Below are 23,314 nucleotides of genomic sequence, written 5' to 3' on the forward strand. Positions count from 1 at the left end.
TGTTTTATCGTCTTTATATCGGCAACCTCAACACACGAAAGACCCTCGAGAACCCTAGACAAATAACGATTGTGAGCGACCATTGTGGAAGACCCTCAATCTGCCACTTGGGTATAAATAGGGGGTGATGGATGATGTCCTACTTTTATAATTACAGGGTACTTCGCCCATTTAGAACCGGCGTTCTATTATTATAAAATCGCTATTGTAATATAAATAAATATATAAATAAATATCAGTCTAAACCAGTCTCCCCTTTGCCTTCTCCCGAAATGACGCCAAATGACGCCAAACGCGTCATTTGACGTGTTTGGCGTCATTCGAAATGACGTCAAATGACGCCAAACGCACTTCGGGTGTCTTCCCTGGCATAAATCGTTACGTTATCGTTATAAAATCGGGTATGTGTAAATGCTACCCCGATAAATTTACCCGATCATACATTTTTAGCCCGATGTCACCCGAATCACCCTGACTTCCACATCGGTGGTCCATCGGCCATTAGCGGCCATTAGCGGCATGGTGTAAACGGGGCATTACAAGTGAAGCACGTTTTTCAGCAGCAAAAGTTTACAAATGGCACCTCATATACCCACCCTTTGATAAAATCACGGTAAGTTTCTTTGGAAAGGAGCATCTGATCGAATGTCATAGATCAATATGAAGCCACAAACAAAATGCCAGTTTTCTGGCAATATGCTTATGAAGGTGAAGCTGTTTGTAACCTCCAAGGCATGGCTACAATGTACAAGCCTTGTGGGAACATCATAATATCATGAGTACATTCTATTTATTTCTGCAAATCACTCTGGCTTCCAGTCGGTTAAAAGCCTATTGATGTGGAACAAGAACCAGTCGCCATGGAGGCGAGCTGCGCATGCGTCTGCCACCGCCACCTCAAGCCAACAAAGGCCCATCACACAGAAAGCAGATGACCCAGACACTCTGATTGTAGGAGACTCAACCATAAAGGATATAACCGGTAACATGCTACTTCAGATGTGATGGTTAGTGATGTCAACCAAGAACTAGTCACAATTACTGTATATTGGAAAAACCCAAAATTTCTCAGGTTATGTGCATGCAGGACTTAATGATATTTGAAGAGAACAGTCAGAACTTCTGAAGAAGGATTACACTGATCTATTGGACACACTGGACTAAATACACATTAAGTCATTCATCAGTGGACCCATACCAGCAGTTGACAGGGGAATAAACAGATTCAGTCGTCTACTTGCACTGAATACATGGCTTTCCAGAGTCTGCAATAAAAGAGGAATGGCTTTATTGACAATTTCAACTTGTTCTGGGGGCGCAAATATCTTTTCAGAGCAGATGGCCTACACCCAAACAGGTTAGGCTCAAAACTGTTAAGGGACAATCTTCTCTCCCTGCTCCCCCACACATCTACTCTGCCACTATCTGACACACAGATAGCAGACAGACCACAGACCTTAAAGAGAGACCACAGCCCGCCCGATACCAACGACACCATGCCTTTCCCCATCGCTGATGCTGGCTTTGCGAGGAACGGCCACCCCCCTCCTCTGCACTCCCCCATGGACGATGACCTCCAGGTCTTCGTGTATACAGGGTTCAGCCGTAGACACCGTGTAAAGGAAGTTTCGCATAATCTTAGACACACTGCTAACCTCACAAATCTCATACCTAATGCCTCCAAACCAAAAACAACCTTAAAGCCTATCAACAACACCATCAGGATGGGTCCACTTAATGTTAGGTCTCTTAATAACAAATCATTTTTAGTTAATGATTTTATTACCACTTCTAAACTGGATTTTATGTTTTTAACTGAAAAATGGCTGGAACAAAATAACAGTGCAACCGTTCTGATAGAGACAGCTCCTCCCAACTATAACCTTTTTGATGTATGTAGATCTGGAAAAAGAGGTGGGGGGTTGCTGCTATATTTAAAAATGTGTTTCAGGGGAAACATGTTATTTGGTGATTTTCCAGCATTCGATACCTTTGTGCTGTATTAATATGCTCCCCCAGAGTTCTCCTATTAATTATTTACAGGCCAGACCACATACTCTGCAATTTTTTTCAATTACTTTACAGAATTATTGTCTAGCATCTACACAGACTTTTACCGTCTAGTTATAACTGGTGACTTCAATTTTAATACTGATGATTTTTACCGTTTTGGACATATTTGAACTGTCTCAAAATGTGAAAGAGGCTACTCATTGTAAGGGGCATACTCTAGACCTGGTTATCACAAAGGACCTCAATGTCTCTCTGTGACTGATCCTTCACTGTCTGACCACTTTTGTGTTTTCTTTAATATATCCTTTATTCTCGACATACAGACAATGTCATGGTCCGTGTCGTGTTTTGGTGTGTTTCCCTGTGTTTCCCTCCTGTGTTGATTACTGCTCCCTCCCCTCCTGTGTCTCAGCTGTTCCTCGTTGCGTGTCTTGTGTTTGTTACTTAAGCCCTTGTCTTTCCTTTGTTCCTCGTGCTGTCATTGTGGTTTGTTGGTCCTGCGTGTTCTCTGTAGTTACCTGTCATCCCTTGCTCCTTGCTCCTTGCCTTAGCCTTTTGGCGGTAAGAAAGTGCAGTTTTTCACTACCCGTCTGCATCTGGGTCCTACCTGCCTGCCTGCACCCACAACTCCTAACAGAATGACAGCACCAAGATTGGACCCAGCGGACGCTCTATTTTTCCGTGAGTTGGAGGATTTGTTAGTGTCGATGATCATAGCTATGGATGGCTGGGAGAACATTCCCAGCAGGAAGGAGCAGAAGGCTGTGTTGGGGCGTACGTGCAGGGCTGTTGCGTCAAGGCCCGAGTTGGTGGACGTCTTACCCGAGTGGGCAGTCGAGCTGCTCAACCCCACAAACTTTTGGCCGGAGAGCTACATGCCACCGCCACCGGACTTTGGTGACCAGCCTAAGCCTCCACGCTCCTGCTCTCAGCCTCTGCCCCCGGTCCCCAGCTACCAGCCTCTTCCCCCGGTTCCCCGCTACAAGCCTCTGCCCCCGGTTCCCCGCTACAAGCCTCTGCCCCCGGTCCCCAGCTACCAGCCTCCTCCCTTGCGGACAATCAGAGTGGGGGTGGTGAGTTTGGGGTACCACCCGGTTCCTCCTGGCACTCCAGCTCCCGCACTGACTCCGGTCCCCGAGCCCTGTCCGGTTCCTGAGCCCACTCCTCGCCTTCCAGAGGGGGACCGCCCTGCGCTCCTGCCTGAGGAGGTCCGCCCTCTGCTCCTGCCGGAGGGGGCCCGCCCTCCAGACCGTCCAGGGGAGGCACGCCCTCCCGCCTTCCAGAGGGGGTCCGCCCTCTACCTCGCCTTCCTCCTGAGAGGACCCTCCCTCTACCTCGCCTTCCTCCTGAGGGGTCCCGTCTTCCAGAGGGGGTTCGCCCTCTACCTGGCCTTCCTCCAGAGGGGACCCGCCCTCTACCTGGCCTTCCTCCTGAGGAGACCCGCCCTCTACCTGGCCTTCCTCCTGAGGGGACCCGTCCTCTACCTCGCCTTCCTCCTGAGGAGACCCGCCCTCTACCTGGCCTTCCTCCTGAGGGGACCCGTCCTCTACCTCGCCTTCCTCCTGAGGGGACTCGCCCTCTACCTCGCCTTCGCCGGCCTCCTGAAGGGTTCCGCCTTCGCCGCTGCCGGCCTTCAGGGGGGTTTCTTTGCCGCTGCAGGCCTCCTGAGGGACTGAGCCCTCATCGTCCTTGCCGCCGGCCTCCTGAAGGGTTCCGCCTTCACTCTGCCTCTGCTTGCCCCCCAGGCCGTCCGCCTGAGGCTCCCTGCCATGCCCTGGGGCAGTTTTCTGGCCGCCCCCCTGACACCCCTCCGCTCTGCCCCAGTACATTTATTTATTTATTTTGCTTGTCGTGGGTCACCTGGGAGTCGACCCTTAAGGGGGGGGTACTGTCATGGTCTGTGTCGTGTTTTTGTGTGTTTCCCTGTGTTTCCCTCCTGTGTTGATTACTGCTCCCTCCCCTAATGTGTCTCAGCTGTTCCTCGTTGCGTGTCTTGTGTTACTTAAGCCCTTGTCTTTCCTTTGTTCCTCGTGCTGTCATTGTGGTTTGTTGGTCCTGCGTGTTCTCTGTAGTTACCTGTCATCCCTTACTCCTTGCTCCTTGCCCTAGCCTTTTGCCGGAAAGAAAGTGCCCTTTTTCACTACCCGTCTGCATCTGGGTCCTACCTGCCTGCCTTCACCCACAACCAGTGGCGTCACTAGGCTGTTTTATTCGGGGCTAAAGCCCCGGATCTAATTTGATTAGCCCCGAATCTTTTTTGTTAAAAAAATAAAAAATATATTTTATTTTATATTTTGCTGCATGCAGAGCCTGTGCCATATCCGCACGTCGCACATTCTCCCATTTGTTATGACTCTTGCGTAGTTTACTGCTAGGAATTTCTGTTCTAATGCTCAAGATTTTTTTTTTTTTTTTTTTACTTAAATTTTTATTGGCATTTTTGCAAATTACAGATAATCACAGTTCCATTGAATAATACAGAAAACGGAATAACTAAACAGAAATAATAATATAAATAAAAAATAAAATAATAATAGAAAATAAAAAAAAATGAAAAAATGACAGTGTGACATGTGAGCTACTCCTTATTTACATAACATCTCTTGCAGGCTTCATGGTCGTGCGGTGTCCTATAAACGTTACATTTGTTCCTCTCTCTTATACTCAATCCATTTCACCCATCTCGAGTCAAGTTTCCCCCCTTGCACCCTCAGTATAAACGTGAACCTTTCCATGTCATATATTTCCTCTACTACACTCAACCACTGTTCTTTTGTAGGCGGCTCAACCTTGTACCATGCTCTAGTTATAGCTTTCCGACTAGCGACAAGCAAGATTTTGACCAAATAAAGATCTCCAGCTTGTACGTTCATCTCCGTCAGATTCCCCAAATACAGCACCAATCCAGTCATAGGCACTCCATAACCCAGGATCTTCTTCAATATCCCCCATATTTCTTCCCAGTACACCTTCAACTTGGGGCATTTCCAAAATATGTGCGTATGGTCAGCCCCAACCTGGCCACACTGGCTCCAGCAGTCATTATGTTCTGGTGTATACATCCCCTTCACTTTTGGTGTTATGAAGAACCGGATGACATTCTTCCAACCAAACTCCCTCCACAACCTCGAAGCCGTGGCCGAGTGCTGAATCCTACATACATTTTCCCATTCCTCCTCGGTCATCTCTATCTCCAATTCTCTATCCCACTTATCCTTGATATAATTTGTTGAGTTTCCCCTGTTTTCATGCAGTGCTTGGTATAAAGCTGAAATGGCCCTCACTTTCCTCCCTTCGTATGCATTAATCACCAATTGAATCAGCGGGTTCCGTCCTACAGATTTGTCTATTTTTATTTAATAATAAATAATAATTCATTGAATTTATTTAGCGATTTTCTAGACACTCAAAGACGCCTACAGTGAAGGGGGGGGGGGGGGGGGGGGGGGCTCATGAAACCTACTGTCATGAGCCAGCCATCTAAGAACCTTGGTTTCCTTTTCCAGTTTATACCTCTTAATTACAGTGTTCCAGATGTCTAAAGTGAATCTAGTGATTGTATCCAATAATTTCCCCTGTGTCCTAAAACGTTCCCTATCCCCTAACATTGTCTGGATCTGAAGGCCCTCCCTCCCTGTTAGCCCTCCCGTTTCTATGAACCTCCAACTGGCTTCATAATGTGAATCGCACCAACATATCACCGCCCTGAGCTGCGCTGCATAATAATAGTCCTCGAGATTGGGCACTGCCAATCCCCCCCTCTCTTTGGGCAACTGCATAGTTGTAAATCTAACCCTTGGTCTTTTCCCTCCCCAAATAAAACGAGATATCAATTTATCCCACTCCCTGAATTGATTTTGTGGTATCTGTATAGGTAGAGACTGGAATAGATACAGCAGTCTTGGCAGCATGTTCATTTTGACCACTTCTATCCTTGAGCTAAAATCTAGGTTGATAAGTGACCACCTCCTCAGATCCTTGTTTATTTCTTGGTTGGTGCGTAAATAATTTGCGTTGTATAATTTGTCTATTCCTTTTGTGATGTATACCCCCAGGTATTTCATTTCGTCTGAGTCCCATCTGATTTTGAAACTTTCTTTGAGCCTTTTCGGAGGTGAGTAATTTAACGTCAAGATCTGTGTCTTCGTCACATTAATTTTATACCCTGAATAGTATCCATATTCCTGTAGTAAGCCCATCAAAGCCGGAAAACTTACGTCTGGTTGCGTTATGTATACCAGCAGGTCGTCCGCAAATAGACCCAATTTATGCTCTGTCCCTCTTATCTCTACTCCCCTGATGTCTTGGTGTTGTCTAATTGCTTGGGCCAAGGGCTCCATGAAGATAGCGAAGAGAGTGGGTGATAAGCAGCAGCCCTGTCGAGTCGATCGACCTAATATAAACCTATCCGATAGACTCCCATTCACCCTCACTCTTGCGGTCGGTTCCTGGTACAATGCTTTGATGCATTTAACGGAACTATCATTGAATCCTAACTTTTCTAACACGATGAAAAGGTATGTCCAGTTTACACAGTCAAAGGCCTTTTCAGCATCTAAACTCACCAGGACCGCACTCTCTCCGCTCCTCTGCGTCTCATCCACAATGTGAATAGCCTTCCTTATGTTGTCCTGTGCTTGCCTTCCTCTTATAAATCCAGTCTGACCCTCATCGACCACATCGGGCATGAATGTCCCAAACCTCTTTGACAGTATTGAGGTGTATATTTTATAATCTACATTAAGTATGGATATTGGTCTGAAACTACTGCATAGGTCTTTGTCCTTCCCTTCTTTTAGGATCGTGGTAATGTTAGCTTCTTTCCAAGAGGGGGGAATTTTGCCCTCCTTCATCGTATACCTTAATGATGCCATCAATATTGGGTTCAGCTCCTGTCTGAATACCTCATAGAACTCTGATGGAAATCCATCGCTACCTGCTGTCTTGCCATTTTTCATTCTACCTATTGCTTCCTCTAATTCCTCTTCTGTTATAGCTGAGGTCAGGAGGTCATTCCGTATTCTTCCTATTGATGGCAGTTCCAGTCCTTCTAAAAAATCCTTCATCCTATCTGGCTCTGCTGCTGTGGGTTGTGTGTATAACGCTTTATAGTAATCGACAAACACCCTCTCTATGTCCTCTGGTTCTCTTACTAGCTCATCAGTCGTGGGATCCCTAATTTTGTGTACAGTGTTTAACTTTTGTTGCATCTTTATTCTTCTGGCTAATAATTTACTTGCCTTCGGCCCTCCCTCATAATAAGACTGCTTCACAAATCTGGCCTTCTTCTCTACTTCTGTCAATAGTATCTGATCGATCTTTCCTCTGACTTCCTTAACCCTCTTTAGCGTCTCGATGGTTTTCAGTTCTTGGTGATGTTTTTCCAGTTTTTTAAGTTGTCCGATTAAGTTTTGATAGAGCTCCAGTCTGGTTCGTTTGAGGAGAGATGTTTGTGCTATTAACTTCCCTCTTATTACTGACTTTAGTGCATCCCACAAAATAGTCGGGTCCACTTCCCCATTATCATAATGCTCAAGATTTTAAGCCATGAATTGATGAACTTGCATTGAAGAAAATATGTCAGTTTTCTGTGGGCTGTAAGTAGGCCAATCTATGAGGCTAAATAGCATGCCAATATTGATGACTGACTAAGGATGAATGCTAACATGATTTGTTTCTAACTTTTGCCTTAAGTTATAATTTAGCTAACTTGCTAGCTGCCCACCCTTCCAATGGTGGCCGTCATTTCATTACCAATGTTAAGTGTCATAAATAGTTAACACTGGTGCTGAGTCATGATTCCTAAAAAGGAAATACCCAAAACATTTTATATGTTTTCAATTTGCAGAAAGTTTTGAAAAATCCAGGATGCCTGAGAGCCTTACTGCATTATATTCCATAATAGTTGTTTCTTTAGGAACCTGAATGTTGTCTTTTCCTTCACAGAAAAAAAAATATTTCCACCATAAAATGATGCAGAAAAGGCACAGATAGATGAATAAGAATCCACCAGAATGCAGGAAATTAAATGTTTGACGCTCAAAAAATCTATAATTTGTCCCCGAAAATGTTAAAATGAACCTAGCCTATATGACCCTGTACGCAGGTTGTATGCAATATATTCATAGATATGTTGTCTTTACTTTTTGGATTAAAAAGAAGGCATGTCAGTAAACTCTGTGTCGGCCCTTAGTGTGATTATCATTTCATCATAGAGTGGCCCTTTGTGAAAATGAGTTTGACACCCCTGATATAGGTAATGTAAGGTCTGTCTCACTTGTATTCATTTTACTCTGAAATAATTTGAATGGAACTTTAGATGTCTGGGGATAAGCAGCAGTCAGGTAGCAAAGCTATAATTACCTGCCTATTTGGTTTATTTAGGGAAAGCATTATGAAAAAAAATTTGCATGCACAATAAAGTATACAACAAAATTTACCGCGCTCGCACTGTCCTATTCCCTCTTGGGCTAAGCCCCGGATGCTTCAGAAACCTAGAAACGCCCCTGCCCACAACCCTAACAGACATAATCAAATTCTGTCAAAACGGTATATCAATGAGCATTCTAATTTACTTTTTAAAAAGGCCATCTCCTTAGTACCACCCCTCAACCCATGTTCTGCTGATGATCTTGTAGAAAACTTTATTTTGAACATTTTGAAAGTGATAGATGTCATCGCACCTTATAAGGTTAAAACGATTTCTGGAAAGCAAAAGGCCCCCTGGAGAAAAGCTGCTTCTGTAACAGCCCAGAAAAAAGAATGCAGGAAGGTTAAACCTGTGGTGGTTCTAGAACATTTTTAATAGGGGGGCCAAGGAGAGGCCAGTGTTTAACACACACACATGATCTTAGTTCTTTGAATGAGTTTGGAACAACCAGGTTACGGTTACCAACGGACTTCGAAGCTGCTCATCTGTCTGAGGTATGTGACAGTGAATACCGGCAGGTCTACCCCAGCATTTTGGGAAAAGAATGGTTACATGGATATTGTAATGGTAATTAACTGAAAGGTCCATACCAGTCTTCAAACAAGTCCTCATCCCAAACATATCCCTGTAGCTGCAGCATTCATTCTCTACTAGTTTGATTAGTTAGCTTTAGCCGTTTTAGCTCATTTGGGTGGTTTCTGTAAACAGCCATAACTCGAATGTCCATAACGAATGGGGTGGGACTTACATCCTTTTTTTTAAATGATCAGAATCGTATGTATGGTATGCGTCCATTTTGCTTCGACCGGAAGTTGAGAAATTGCGAAAATATCAACTGGACTTGCTAGGCAAAGAAATAGATATGAGAATAAAAGCTGCTCAGTACCAACTATACTTCTTGCATAATATGTCAGAAAACAAACAGTGACGCTGGTCCTCTTCAGAAATTGACAAATCTAGGCAACCCCTCCCTACTATATGCTGTAACCAACAGAAAGGATTATGTATTGTACAGACTTGACAATGAGCTGCAACCTCAACCTCAGCTGTACACAAATCGTAAAACTGTTGACCAGAAGAGGAAAAAAGTTGAAAAGCCGGAAGGCACTTCATTTGAAGAAGAGCTTAATCCTGAGCCAGACAGCAGCAGGCCTACTAGAAAAACACGGATGTCAATGTCAGAGTCCATCAAACACAAGGAAGAGTGCTTGATTTGTGGAAGAGCATGCACGACCAGGGGGAATAGATCTCAACTTATGACAGACAGAATGCATTATGGGAAAAAGCAATCAAACTTGAAGATGAAGAGATGCTACACAAGATGAGTGGTCCTGATGGAAACAAGTGAACTGATATGATTGCTGAGGACTTCCGGCACCACAAGGAATGCATAACCAACTTGACCAAGCGTCTTGGTTAACAGGAAAAGACTAGTAGTGTCACCACTCCATATGATGCTGCAATGAACCAACTTATATCTCGGATAGATGAGCCCCTTTTCTAAGAGAATGCCACACAGCTTTGAGGGATGAATTCCGTAAATACTTGGAAAGCCATGGAGTTCACAATTTTACCTCATACAGATTTCAGTCCTTGATTGCCCTCCTTAGAAGGCATGATGAAGTAGGTGGAAATTGTAATATAATGGTTGTGCCACGGAAAGGATGTTCTAGCCTGATTTGCTCATCAGAAATGAATGTTGGCTGCATGCTCTCAAGGTTGAAGGAACTTAAGGAGAAAACTGAAGAGGCAGTATGAAGAAGAAAGTGATGATTAGTTGACACCAGATTACACCATAGTCCCTTCCTACAACACTACAAAGACAATACAGAAGAAGCTCCAACGTAAGCAGGCCCTGAAGGAAGCAAGAGAAACCAGAATGGCTCAAGCCAGTTGAAGTCACCAGATGCCTGGTAGTTTGACTGAAGACCCGTCACTGCAGCTAGAGATAACATACCTGGAGGCATCCCGAAGAGTGAGCTCTAACCTGTATAACCACCTGGCATGGATGATAACAGATGCATCTCCAGAGTTAGGTGAGCATGGCCGGTTGAAAGTCACTCCTAAGCAGCAAGAACAAGTTCTCAACCTTGCCCAGGATGTCTGCCAAGCAGTTGCCAAGATCCCAACACCGAAACACATTGGGACAGCTTTGCAGTGTGGTTTGCAGTGCTTTGTAGTGGTTGCGACAGACACAGATGTGATCATGATGTGCATGTACTACATCACTCACATGGATGGCCTGCAGGAAATGTGGGTGAAGACAATGGATGTCTTCCTACCTGTTCATGCCATCACAGAAGCTCTGGTGGGGAAGTATGATGTTCTAGCTTCAGATCTTACATCCCTTCTCCTCAGCACCAACATACTTACCGGAATTTGACACAGTGAGCTATCTGTACAGAAGAGGAAAAAGGCGGGCCTACACAACTGCTATTAAACACCTGACAGACCTTCTGCCGCTGTGCAGGTATGGTGACCCTGAGGAAAGCCTGGATGTCCAGGAAGAGGTTATAACAGCAGCAAGACGATACATGGTGTCAATCTATGACAGGAGTGACTTTGGTTGTAATCTAGATGCACTGCAAGCCCATCTCTTTGTGAGCCTCAAAGGAGACATGCGTTGCCTTCCACCACGTTGCCTAACCCTAACCCACCAACTGAAGATGCCATTCCTATTACACCTTCGCCGAGCCCTGCATCAGTTGGCTGTGTGTAAGCGGGCACACATGGTTCAGCCAACCTACCCAGCTGCCACTGATTTTGAGAGACAACTTGTCAATGGCAAATTGGTGGCAACCATGATGCTGAAAGAGGCAAAACCTTCTGAACTCAAACACAGCAAATACTGCCGCTGCAAGAAAAGCATGTGTGCCCGAGGATGCTCCTGTGCAAGAGCCACTGTGAAGTGTGGCATTGCATGTCTCTGCATGGCATTGCATGTCTCTATGTTCAAGGATTGAATTTGCGCTTGAAGACAGTGACACGTAAAAAGGCCGCGTGCATGCGTGCATGTGTGTGTGAGAGAGAGATAGATGGGGGGGTTCCGTTTTTTTCGTGCTGCTGTATAACCCAGCCTGCCGGTCTTGTTTGCTGTCTCCTCAGGTGGTGAGAGTTAAGGTCTGTCCCCAGAGCAGTATCTGCAGTGTGCCACCCTCCTGATTATCCCACCTCACAGGGACCTGCACCTAGTTAATTAAGTTATGTTCAATTATTTTCTTCCGTTAAAGTTGTAATAGTTGTCATCTGAGGCAATAAAATAGTCATTGAGTCATTTTGTCAAGAGTCGTTTTGCTGTATTATATTTCTTGTGTGACACATTTCCATTGGGAGAACAGGGTTATGTTGATGATGTTTAATGATGTGGAAATTTCCAAACATGTTAAATATCCAGTGTAAATATCCAATATGTCTTTTGGAATTTTGAGAGTAGCCTAAAACTCTATTGAGGTTCTTAGCCTGTTGATCGCCAACTAGTAGTGAAATCATCACAGATCCATTGATTTTGGTTGGATCTTTTTAGTTTTTTTCTGTGGAATATGTATACTGTTTGGTGAAGAGAAAGGCATAAAGTATGAAAAGTTTACTTCACAGTAAAGATGAAAATATTGGAAAAAAGTGAGAAAACGCCTATTTCTTTTGCATTAAATTGATGCAAAATCATGCAGAAATGCGTTTAAGAGTTATTTTTTTAGTGGATGTTGTCAGCACATGTGTTCTGTGTATCTGGAATGTATTTATTGACAGCCTACCCAACCCACTGAGGAGTTGAGGGAAAAAAACATTTTTCTGATAAAAAATATAGGGTGCATACACTAAAATGGCCACAATTCTTTTTCGCGATATTTCCGGCAGAGCAGACCATCCAACTATTGGTTCTTAAGGTCAAAGTTAACAGAAAAAACACATAGAAAATATGGCAGACCATGTCAGGTTCAACCCATTTTTGAGACTTTTGCTCCCCGACTATAGACAAACGAACAGAGCTTCTCCCCACGACCTTATATTGATTGAGTCTAAAACGTTCTCAATGATTCAGCCAATGAGAGTACTACAGCAGGTAGCAATATTGTTGCCATGGCCCATGGGTAAACAAATGTACGGAAGAGGATTAGGGCCACACATGTAAAAAAAAATTAAGTTCTGACTTTATTCTCAGAATTCTGAGAAAAAAGTCAGAATTCTGACTTTAATCTCAGAATTCTGAGAATAAAGTCAGAATTCTGACATTAATCTCAGAATTCTGAGATAAAAAGTCAGAATTCTGACGTTAATCTCAGAATTCCGAGAAAAAAAGTCAGAATTCTGACTTTAATCTCAGAATTCTGACTTTAATCTCAGAATTCTGAGGAAAAAGTCAGAATTCTGACTTTAAAGTCAGAACTACGGGTATCTGTAAGGACCAACCTCCGTGGGAGAGACACTTTGCTTTACGCAGTAGGAGGAAACCTATGGAAAGCCAAGAAGGCCACAATCCAGCCCTAGAATGGCGCTGTAAAAGTGCAAAACCGCACAGATTCCGTGCGGTTTGGCAAGAATTCCGTACGGTTTCCGTACGGATTCCGTACGGTTTTGAATGACTAATAGCCGCGGCTATTAGTCATTCACTCCGGCTATTAGTTATTCACTCCGGCTATTAGTTATTCACTCCGGCTAGTAGGTATGCAGAACGAGCCCTCCCTCTTCTTTGCTTGACCACTACATTTGAAGGCTGTCTAATCAATCAGTGAAGAGAAATACCAGACTAAAGTAACGCATTGTCGAGACTAGAGCTGCAGTGCCTCCATGTTTCGCCGTAACATAAAGCTGTGTTGTCTTTACTAGCTTCACTACAATGTAATGACCACCACTAGCTAGTGGAAAATACATTTGTGTCTAGTACAGTGATATATTTGTATATGTTAGGCTATATATTGAGATGGCAGTGTGCGAAATACCCGTCAATATTCGGGGATGCCCTCATCCCCAGATTGTTCTCGATATTGTTGTGTTCACAGCAGTTTGCTGTGTTTTTTCCACCTCCTGGGTCTGCCACTCCTCCTGTCTGTCTCACTTCACACCTGGACCTATTCTGCAATCATGCTCACCTGGTCTTCATCTCCAATCAACTCCCCTTCATAAACCCTTGGATTCCCTGCTGTCGGTGCCAGATCGTACTACGCACTACTGTGGTAATGATACACGCCTGGCTCTAGTTTTTGTGTTACCTCGCTCTCGCTCTCTCGTCTATTGTAGTTTTTGTCCACGACTCAACTCTGTTTTCCTCTGCCTGCAGTTATCCGGATCCCTCGCTCCAGTTCGCCTGCTTCGCTCCTTCCCCGGCAACCTCATCCAATACCTGCCTCCTCGCCTCGTTCAATAAACCCTTTTTCTTCAACTCAACTTCGTCTCCGTCTGCTCTTGGGTTCAGCATCGTTTAACCTTAACAGATATGCAGTAGCCAGCTAGGCCATAACATTACAATATTTCATGGATGCAAGCAAGCCAAGACAATCAATCTATATCTATAGCCTACATGACAACACACACACACACACGCACACACACACGGCCACACACACGCACACACTTTAAACACACTGGTAAAGCAATAGGAGCCTGCATTGGCTAAAGTTGTTGGGATGCACGTTATTTTATAACAGGGAGGGGCAAAGTTGTGCATTACAATGCAAACACGACAATAATTGGCACCGTTCTTGCGCACTCAGAAGAACATGAACTGAATAAATGCCAGGTATATAGCATATCGGAGACGGGCACACAATCAGTGCATTTGCAAATGAGAGCCTGCAGTATAACCGATCTTGTGACATTATTTAACCATCCATCTACAGCTAATATGATCAGACAGATACATCATTGATCACATATAAGCCCACAACAAGCCCAACATCACCACGGCAGGTGCGCTCTCTCTCGCACATGGCTAATTTGCATACTTGTGTAGCAGGATGGGCCTTTAATTAGTGCTGCAGTACCGGCCTATCACTGTTGGGTGCGCTGCCTATAAAGGTGGGTGGTTGTGCACTGGGAGCACTCTTGCCTGGGAGCTCCTGGCTATCCCGCCTCCTGTTGTCACCGAAACCTGATCGCCTCACTTGATCGCCTTTTAGCTGGATCGTGCAGCTCGCCGTTGTTTGGCAGTTCATTGGCCGGGTCTTCCCTCTCCCGTATCGACCCCAGTTGTAGGGCGTGCGAGTGTTTCCTCCTCTACCTGTTGCAGCGGGGAGCGATCAGCTGATTGATCGAGTTGCACTTGTAATTGTGCTGCTCGGTACAAGTGATCCCCTTCCTCCCCTTTGATGTTCATTCGACTCCTGACGGGTTGACGTGTGTGTGGGCGGTGTCTGCCAGCACGTCCCCCCCCCCCCCTCTTCACGCTGCTGTTGGCCGGCTGCCGTTTTGTCCACTGGTTATATAGCCAACACATCCATCCTACTCTGCATCTCCTACTGTGCTGTATCTGCCACCGAGTATGGTGATTGCTGCCTCATCCTCAGTCTCATTATGTGTGTGTTCGCTTTAGTGTGTTTGTGTGAACATATTTTATTGAGAAGTCATGTTTAAAGATTATATATATTAATTAAAAGGAATAGAATTTGTATGCTGGACCCAGTCTCAAGCTTTCATTAGTGAACAAACTTGTATGCTTTAATTTAGGTTAATCTAACTCTCCAGGTGAAATTCCTGGGGTGGCGTTGTTGGCAACTTGTCACTAGTTCTTTAACTGAACTTTATCTTTTTGTTTCCCCAACCGCCGAATGCCACATTTGGCGTTGTTGGCAACTTGTCACTAGTTCTTTAACTGAACTTTATCTTTTTGTTTCCCCAACCGCCGAATGCCACATTTGGCGTTGTCGGCAACTTGTCACTAGTTCTATAACTGAACTTTATCTTTTTGTTTCCCCAACCGCCGAATGCCACATTTGGCGTTGTCGGCAAGATGTCACTAGTTCTTTAACTGAACTTTATCTTTTTGTTTCCCCAACCGCCGAATGCCACACTTGCACAGGACTGTCGGCTCCGCTTGTCAAAAAAATAGAACGTATTTGTGAATAAATGCTTTGAATTCTGAATACTGGACTTGGTGAGCTTAAATAGGCTATTAAGTGACCTTATAGCCTACTTGTTGTGAAGTATTTTTAACAGTGTGTGGAATACAGCTGATCACTTTCACTGGCTAAGCAAAATGAATCCCGAACAGTTGAACCTCTGAATTGATCCTGAAAGCCTATTTCCTAGAATAATTCATTTCTATTCACTTTTAGGCCAGCTCACTAATGGTCACTTAAATGTAGCCTATTTAAGATCACTAAGTCCAGTATTCAGAATTCAAAGCATTTATTCACAAATACGTTCTATTTTTTTGACAAGCGGAATTCTTGCCAAACCGCACGGAATCCGTGCGGTTTAGCACTTTTACCGCTCCATTCTAGGGCCGGATTGTGGCCTTCTTGGCTTTCCATAGGTTTCCTCCTACTGCATAAAGCAAAGTGTCTCTCCCACGGAGGTTGGTCCTCACAGATACCCGTAGTTCTGACTTTAAAGTCAGAATTCTGACATTAATCTCAGAATTTTGACTTTAATCTCAGAATTCTGAGAAAAAGTCAGAATTCTGACTTTAAAGTCAGAACTACGGGTATCTGTGAGGACCAACCTCCGTGGGAGAGACACTTTGCTTTATGCAGTAGGAGGAAACCTATGGAAAGCCAAGAAGGCCACAATCCGGCCCTAGAATGGAGCGGTAAAAGTGCAAAACCGCACGGATTCCGTGCGGTTTGGCAAGAATTCCGCTTGTCAAAAAAATAGAACGTATTTGTGAATAAATGCTTTGAATTCTGAATACTGGACTTGGTGATCTTAAATAGGCTACATTTAAGTGACCATTAGTGAGCTGGCCTAAAAGTGAATAGAAATGAATTATTCTAGGAAATAGGCTTTCAGGATCAATTCAGAGGTTCAACTGTTCGGGATTCATTTTGCTTAGCCAGTGAAAGTGATCAGCTGTATTCCACACACTGTTAAAAATACTTCACAACAAGTAGGCTATCAGAATTCTGAGATTAAAGTCAGAATTCTGACTTTTTTTCTCGGAATTCTGAGATTAATGTCAGAATTCTGACTTTTTATCTCAGAATTCTGATTTTATTCTCAGAATTCTGAGATTAAAGTCAGAATTAGGACTTTTTTCTCAGAATTCTGAGAATAAAGTCTGAATTTTTTTTTTTTTTTACATGTGTGGCCCTAATCCTCTTCCGTACTTATGGCTGGTTCAGACTACACGATTTCAGCCCGATTTTGCCGCGATTCGTACATCGCAGACAAATTTGAAATAAATAAATAATAAGTAGGTTAACATATTGACAAGAAAAATGGTTAAACTGACAAATTATATTTTTCTATAATCTCCCTGCTTCTGAAATCTCCGCCCAGCGCTCGTCTGCTCGTTTGCATTCCACTGCGATCATGCCTGCTGCATATGCCCCCTCACACATTGTTGAAATCATATGCTGGATGCATTATACTTTCGATGTGGCTTTTAGTTAATGATCGGGCTATAATAAGACCACGTAAACTATGTTCGCTGACAACAGGGGACATTTCATAGTGGTTGGACATTTTAGCGAGCAGACAGGCTTTTTATAAATTCCTCTCTTTATTATTGGGGCAACTCAAAATCGGGATTACATTACAGCTCATCCTTGCAACTCTACTAACTAGACTTCACTGAACTACGCATCATAATGCCTAGTAGGCCTAGGAACTCGGGATCCATTGTTATTTACACTTTGTTGCTGCGTTAATGCTGCGTGAAGCACTGCAATAAACACGACCAAAGTTCATACCACAGATACTCTAGGGTCTATAGCATATAACCGCGTTGCCTGATTACATTTACATACAGTTACATACAGTTTAATTCATTTTTCACAAATTAGCAGCTCTCGTTTTGAAGAATAATCACCGCGCCATTCGTTTCAATGGGAATCGCGACGGCCTATATACTTTAACATAAAGTGTACATATTTATAGTCTGAAATTCGTCCCAGCCTTTATACCACAGATAGCCTACTCTAGGGTCTATAGCATATAACCATGTTACTGATAACAGTTTAATTCATTTTTCGCAATTAACCAGCTCTAGTTTTGAAGGCTAATCACCACGCCATTCGTTTCAATGGGAATCGCGCCAGTCTATACTTTCAACATAAGGTGTACATATTTATAATTTCAAATTCGTCCAAGCCTTTTTACCACCGATACCATAGGGTCTATAGCATATAACCGCATTTTCTGTTTAATGCATAGTTTAATGCATTCTTCACATATAACCGCATTCTCTGTTTAATGCATACAGTTTAATGCATTCTTCACAATTTACCAGCTCTCGTATTGAGGGCTGAACAGACAATTTGACTGGAACTACAGGTGTCCATATCAGTGATAAATGGACACCCTGCAGCCAATCAGAATCAAGTATTCCAAAAAATACAAGCGGCGTATTGATCTATTTGATGACTCTGTATTCAGTCAGCAGCAAGTAGAACCGACAAGTAGGCAGGCAACCTGTGGGGTTAATGCCCTCCTCCCAGCCAATCAGAATCAAGCATTCTTAAATTAAGTAGAATAAATTGCATTAATATACAGCTGGTTAAAAAGACTGAGATGGTAAAAGAATCCTCTAATCATACATTGGAACATTTGGTTTTACCCTGGACAAACTGGGTTAATTCGATTTTATTTGTTTATGTTTTGGGTATATTCCAAGAAAATATCACTCGTTGAATAAAGTATAGTTTACTTAAATGATGTTGGTTTTTCATCTACTCTTCTATGCAACTGTACTATTTGACTAGACTTGTGATAAACATAGACATACTTTATATATATACAAAAAAATGAATGCAGTTCAGAAGAACTCAATATAACCAATGGCAAATGAATCCCTTGATCTCGTATGACCCTTTAATTGTAAATGGGAGCCTGAAGGAAAATCCAAACAATTTAGGAAGGCCAATTGGGTAGAGCTAGAGGCTAGGAACAGAACAGGCAGATCGATTGACCAATGGCAGGCTGCAACCACGGATCAAGCGGAAGTGAGGGAGGTTCAACTCCATTAACCTTTACTACGTAAATATCTTCTATTATATGACAAATTAGAAAATTCCATTTCAATAGATCTATACTGCCTTTTATTTCTAGGCTTGACTGACAAACCAGTTTTGTTTTCAGTTTGGCTAAACTTTTTATATTTTAGTTTTCAGTTTTGATTGTACTCTACTTGGTGTAGTTTTTAATATGAATTATTCCTATATGGGAGAATGCTATTTTCTATCTAAACAGGCTGATGGATTGGTCATGGCTCTGGTTGCAAACTACCACTTGTGACATAACTATTGTTTCGATTTTGAAAAGGCTTCTAATGGCAATTATGGCTTATGAACATCACTTCTGGTGTTCTGACTGAAGTGTGCTTCTTACAAAGTGTTTTTGACGACTAATACTGTTGCCCAAAGGATTGACAAAATAGAAAATAGGTAGATTAAATATTTTATTTTCATGTTTTTTCACTGGCTAAATTTCGGCGGAGCTGGCAGTCTGCCTGATTTCATCCAGCGTGAAGGACATGAAGGCGATCTGTTCGATTTCGCTTTTCTCCCCGCACTCCAGCAGACAGGAGAAGCGCTGGTCCTCCTGGCTGTAGGCCAGGTCTGAGTAGCCGCTGGGCCCGCGGTGGATCACCTTCGGGGGGTCCCAGTGGGACTGCAGTGGGGTGCGGTTCAGAGACACGCCCAAGTCCTGCCTGGAACTCTGATTGGTGGGGTGGCTGAACGCCAGCCAGGTCTGCCTGATCGCACCCTCTTGTTGGTTGGGGGCGGGAAAGGCGATGATGCTGCCCTGGCACCCGCCGCCGGTCTCGTGGAGCTTCGACATCTCCGGGGGCATCTGGAAAGTGTCTCCACCGTCACGGCTATGTGCCTGCACCCGCGGCGACCCTGTAGTGCGGGCGTTGCAGCACAGGACGCTTTTAACGCCATCGAACACCTCCGCCACCTCGCACTCGTTGGACCACGAGCCCAGCTGTTTGCCCATCTTCCACAGGCTCCCGTCGTCGTCGCTGTAGATGGAGAACGCCCGTGACTCCCATTTGCCGGGCTGGGGTAGGTAGGCGTACGCCGGCACCACCAGGCGCCCGCTGTCCAGCTGGACGCCGTGGCCGGGCCCCACAGCGAGCGTGGACACCCTGATCTCCCCCATCACGCTCACCGTCAGGTCCTGAGGGGCCCCCCACGTGGCCCCCTGGTCGCTGCTGGAGACGCAGCACAGCCGCGCCTGGTTCCTCCCCGTGACGATCTGTTCACCCTCGGTGACGCCATGCGGGACGCAGATGTAGAACAGGAAGACGGTCTGGGTCGTGCTGTCATACACGGGACAAGGGTTCATGTTGCGGTGGTTTGGGAGCAGGGGGATCATCAGCTCCGCATACAGCTCCTTGGGGGGGGACCACTAGGGAAGGAAACCACATCATCGGTTCAGGACCAGCAAGTGTCATTCGTAATTAAACCTTCCCCACCCACTTGTGGGTCGCGACCCACAAGTTGAGAACCACTCGATATAACTGTAATGTTTGAAGATCGAGTTATGAATGCATAGCAAGGGGTCATAGAAAGGCTCTTGCTATATCAATAATTTACCTCTGTAGGGTGATCATTTGTAGTCATCCGTCTGATCACGAAACATTTTGCGTCAACGTCTCCAGCGGAAGTCCTCTTCTCTGCAAAGGCCAGGTATGTGTTGGTTCCAGGCAGGTAGAGCAGAGAAGGGATTCTGTACGTAAAGTCACAGCCCTTTTTAAACAAAGTTGTTTTGACAAATTCAGCGGGTCTACATTTAGATTCTAAGCATTCCATGATGAACTCAAGTTTCTGCAGAAAAATAGCACAATGTTTAAAAAATGGAAAGCCTTTCGTTGCTTTTTGTCAATAGTCCACCTCCTTCTTTTAATAATTATGTTCAAGCATAACAACATCCACCTACTAACAACAGGGAACTGATGCAAAGCTAGTATGCCAAGGGTATTTATCCTCTCAACTCCTGATGCTGGGTGGAGTTTGAAATGGCCAGTTATCGCGAACGGACCATTAAATTCCGTCCAATAGTTGATGTGGCCTTCCCCAACCCTGCCCAAATCACACACACACATGAATGTTGGCCAATCCAATTACAGTGTTATACCATCTGTGTCGCAATGCAAAGGATTACACACACACACACTTTCCTAGGCTACTTTGTACACTAGATAGTTAGTTAGTATTTAGTTACACATTTACCTGGGTTGTAGTTACTAACTACAAAGCTAATAGGCTAGACTGTGACAGTGCTGCTTCTACTTAGAATGCCCTCCTTCTATATCTGCGAAATGCGGACGTCGTTGAGGCACTCCGCACGCGGACGTAATTGAGGCCCACGCTGTTGGTGGTCGGGGATTACAAATGTTTCAGTGCTACGGCTCACGCCTAGGGATAACCCAATAGCGATAGCCTTAAAAGGCTGCGGCTATACTCATAGAATCTAGAGTTCACGCGTCTGGAGAGGTGCCCACATTTAAACAAGGCGCAATGACACGCGTAATGACAGCTGTCACTCCATTCAGAGCAGAGCAGCAGTAAAACCACACGGAGTGTAACAAACACAACTGATGTCCAGGGAAACACGGCAGGGATCAGTGGAAACGCTCGTTTCTTTATACTTACAGCCATGTTGACGTCCGATCAGTTGAGTTTACGTTCAGGGAGGAGAGGAGGCAGCAGATCAGAATCCTGCCTGCTGGGAGGGTATTTATGGAGAAAGGCGCTACGCTTCTGTTTTCCAAAATGAGTGACTTATTCAGGAAGTTATTCAGAAAAAAAATCCTACCCAGCAAACATTTAAGCGACCTGTGTTGAGGCAAACAAGTCAATTAGACGTCGAGTCACAACTGGACTTAATTTCGAGCTTTTGCCGACATGAAAACATTATCTTAGAGGAATGGTGACTTAAAGGAAAATTAACCGAATAAACACTCCCAGCTTAAATGTCTGCATCCAACAAGTCTAATGTAAGTCGAGTCACAATGTGACTTTATTTCAACCAGGTCCGCAACACGAAAAAACATGCCTAGGGAAATTTTGATTTTGAGGAAAAGCTTGTTTGACAGTGTTGTGACAGAATAAACACTGTTTAAATTAACAAAGATGTAACACTGTTACATCAGTGTGAACGGTAATGTTTTACACGTGAATTGTGTTATTGAAAAGTGTTATTTCTGCTATCACTAAAACAAAGTACTATCACTGCTATGCTGACGACACTCAGCTATTTCTCTCTTTCCCCTCATCTGATAAAGCCCTGATTGCAACACGCATATCGGAATGTCTGGCGGACGTCAGCACCTGGACAACTGCCAATCACTTTAGGTTTAACCTCAACAAAACCGAGCTCCTCCTAATCCCAGGGAAAGATTGCCCACACATGGATTTAATGGTCACCGTTGAGAACATCACTGTATTTCCTTCTCCAACTGCCAGAAACCTCGGTGTGGTATTAGACAATCCAGTGGCGTAACAAGGCAACGAGGGGGGGGGGGGGGGGGGGGGGAGGGTTCGGAGCGATTGTTGACGGGGGGGGGGGGGGGGGGGTATGAAGCGATTTTTTTTTTTTTATAACGGTAAGCAGGGTACGCGCCCGCATACCCTGCTTACCGATAGTTACGCCACTGGGACAATCAGTTATGCTGCACCTTAAACATCACTGCGGTGGCCCGATCCTGCAGATTTGCACTATACAACATCCGCAGAATCCGGCCCTTCCTCACAAGGGAAGCAACTCAGCTTCTAGTCCAATCACTGGTCATCTCCTGCCTCGACTACTGCAACTCACTCCTGGCTGGACTTCCTGCCTCTGCGATTAAACCCTTGCAGCGCATCCAGAATATGGCAGCACGCCTCGTGTTCAACCTAACGAAGTTCTCCCATGTGACCCCCCTCTTCCGGGACCATCACTGGCTCGCTGTAGTAGCTCGCATCAAATTTAAGACAATGGTACTGGCATACAATGCAGTCAATGGAACTGCCCCAGCCTACCTCCAAGCATTGGTAAAGCCACACACCCCAGCTCGATCCCTCCACTCAACTACCTCAGCAGTACGTCTGGTACCGCCATCGCTAAGAACTAGCAAAGGTCGATCAGCAAAGTCACAACTTTTCTCTGTTTTGGGACCTCAGTGGTGGAACGAGCTCCCTGCTGTTCTCAGGACCGCAGAGTCGCTCACTATCTTCCGAAAAAGACTCAAGACTCACCTATTCAGAGTCCACCTCGACTCTGCATAGCCACCCTCCCCCTTCTGGCCACCATTGTACATTGTATTGTATTGTGTTGTATTGTATTATAGTACTTAACTGTGTAGCAACTGCAGTAGCTGCTATCATTGCTGTAACACAAGGAATTGGTTAGCCTAGCGATTTTTGTACTTGCACTTGGTTCTATGAACATCCTTACTGTACCGACAGCGATATATTGTTGCACTTCTTATGACAAATGTACTTATTGTAAGTCGCTTTGGATAAAAGCGTCTGCTACATGCCCTAAATGTAAACGTAAATGTTATTTATTTCAAACGTATGATTTGTGGTATGGTTGTTTATAGCCAATATAGGGGCTAAAACTCGAGCATTACCTCGAGTTGCATGTAGGATAAAAACTGTCATTGCCCACCAACACGTAATCCCAACAAGTAATCCCTTTGACCTCCAACGCATGGGCAGTAGGTGATATCAGTTCGCCGTCAATTTCGGCAGGCATGCGAGTCGCAGGTGAGCTTCAAAAAGACAC

The 23,314-nt window shown here is 44.4% G+C and overlaps 1 protein-coding gene across 4 annotated transcripts; it reads right to left on the reverse strand.

Annotated features, from left to right (window-relative positions):
• Positions 1–18,980: 18,980 nt before the first annotated feature.
• On the reverse strand, positions 18,981–21,475 carry LOC115547756 (sialidase-3). Of its 4 annotated transcripts, none has more exons than XM_030362192.1 (3): positions 20,776–20,885; positions 20,140–20,272; positions 18,981–19,951 (listed from the first exon to the last, which is right to left on the reverse strand). In XM_030362192.1, exons 2-3 carry the CDS (start codon positions 20,164–20,166, stop codon positions 19,019–19,021), a joined length of 960 nt encoding a protein of 319 aa, XP_030218052.1. In that variant the 5' UTR covers positions 20,167–20,272; positions 20,776–20,885; the 3' UTR covers positions 18,981–19,018. The 4 variants fall into 4 exon arrangements, with proteins under 4 accessions (XP_030218052.1, XP_030218053.1, XP_030218050.1 ...); XM_030362193.1 differs by lacking the exon at positions 20,776–20,885 and adding an exon at positions 20,483–20,642; XM_030362191.1 differs by lacking the exon at positions 20,776–20,885 and adding an exon at positions 21,199–21,475 and having other exon boundaries at positions 18,982–19,951.
• Positions 21,476–23,314: the final 1,839 nt, after the last annotated feature.

Source organism: Gadus morhua, chromosome 7, assembly GCF_902167405.1.
Source record: "Gadus morhua chromosome 7, gadMor3.0, whole genome shotgun sequence".
Lineage (NCBI taxonomy): Eukaryota > Metazoa > Chordata > Actinopteri > Gadiformes > Gadidae > Gadus > Gadus morhua.

Excerpts from the sequence above, each read along its gene's own strand:
- LOC115547756 (XM_030362190.1), bottom strand. The coding sequence starts at position 20,355 with ATGGAATGCTTAGAATCTAAATGTAGACCCGCTGAATTTGTCAAAACA. Across the intron at positions 19,952-20,139 it reads CAAATGATCACCCTACAGAG|TGGTCCCCCCCCAAGGAGCT; the intron begins GTAAATTATTGA and ends TTCCTTCCCTAG.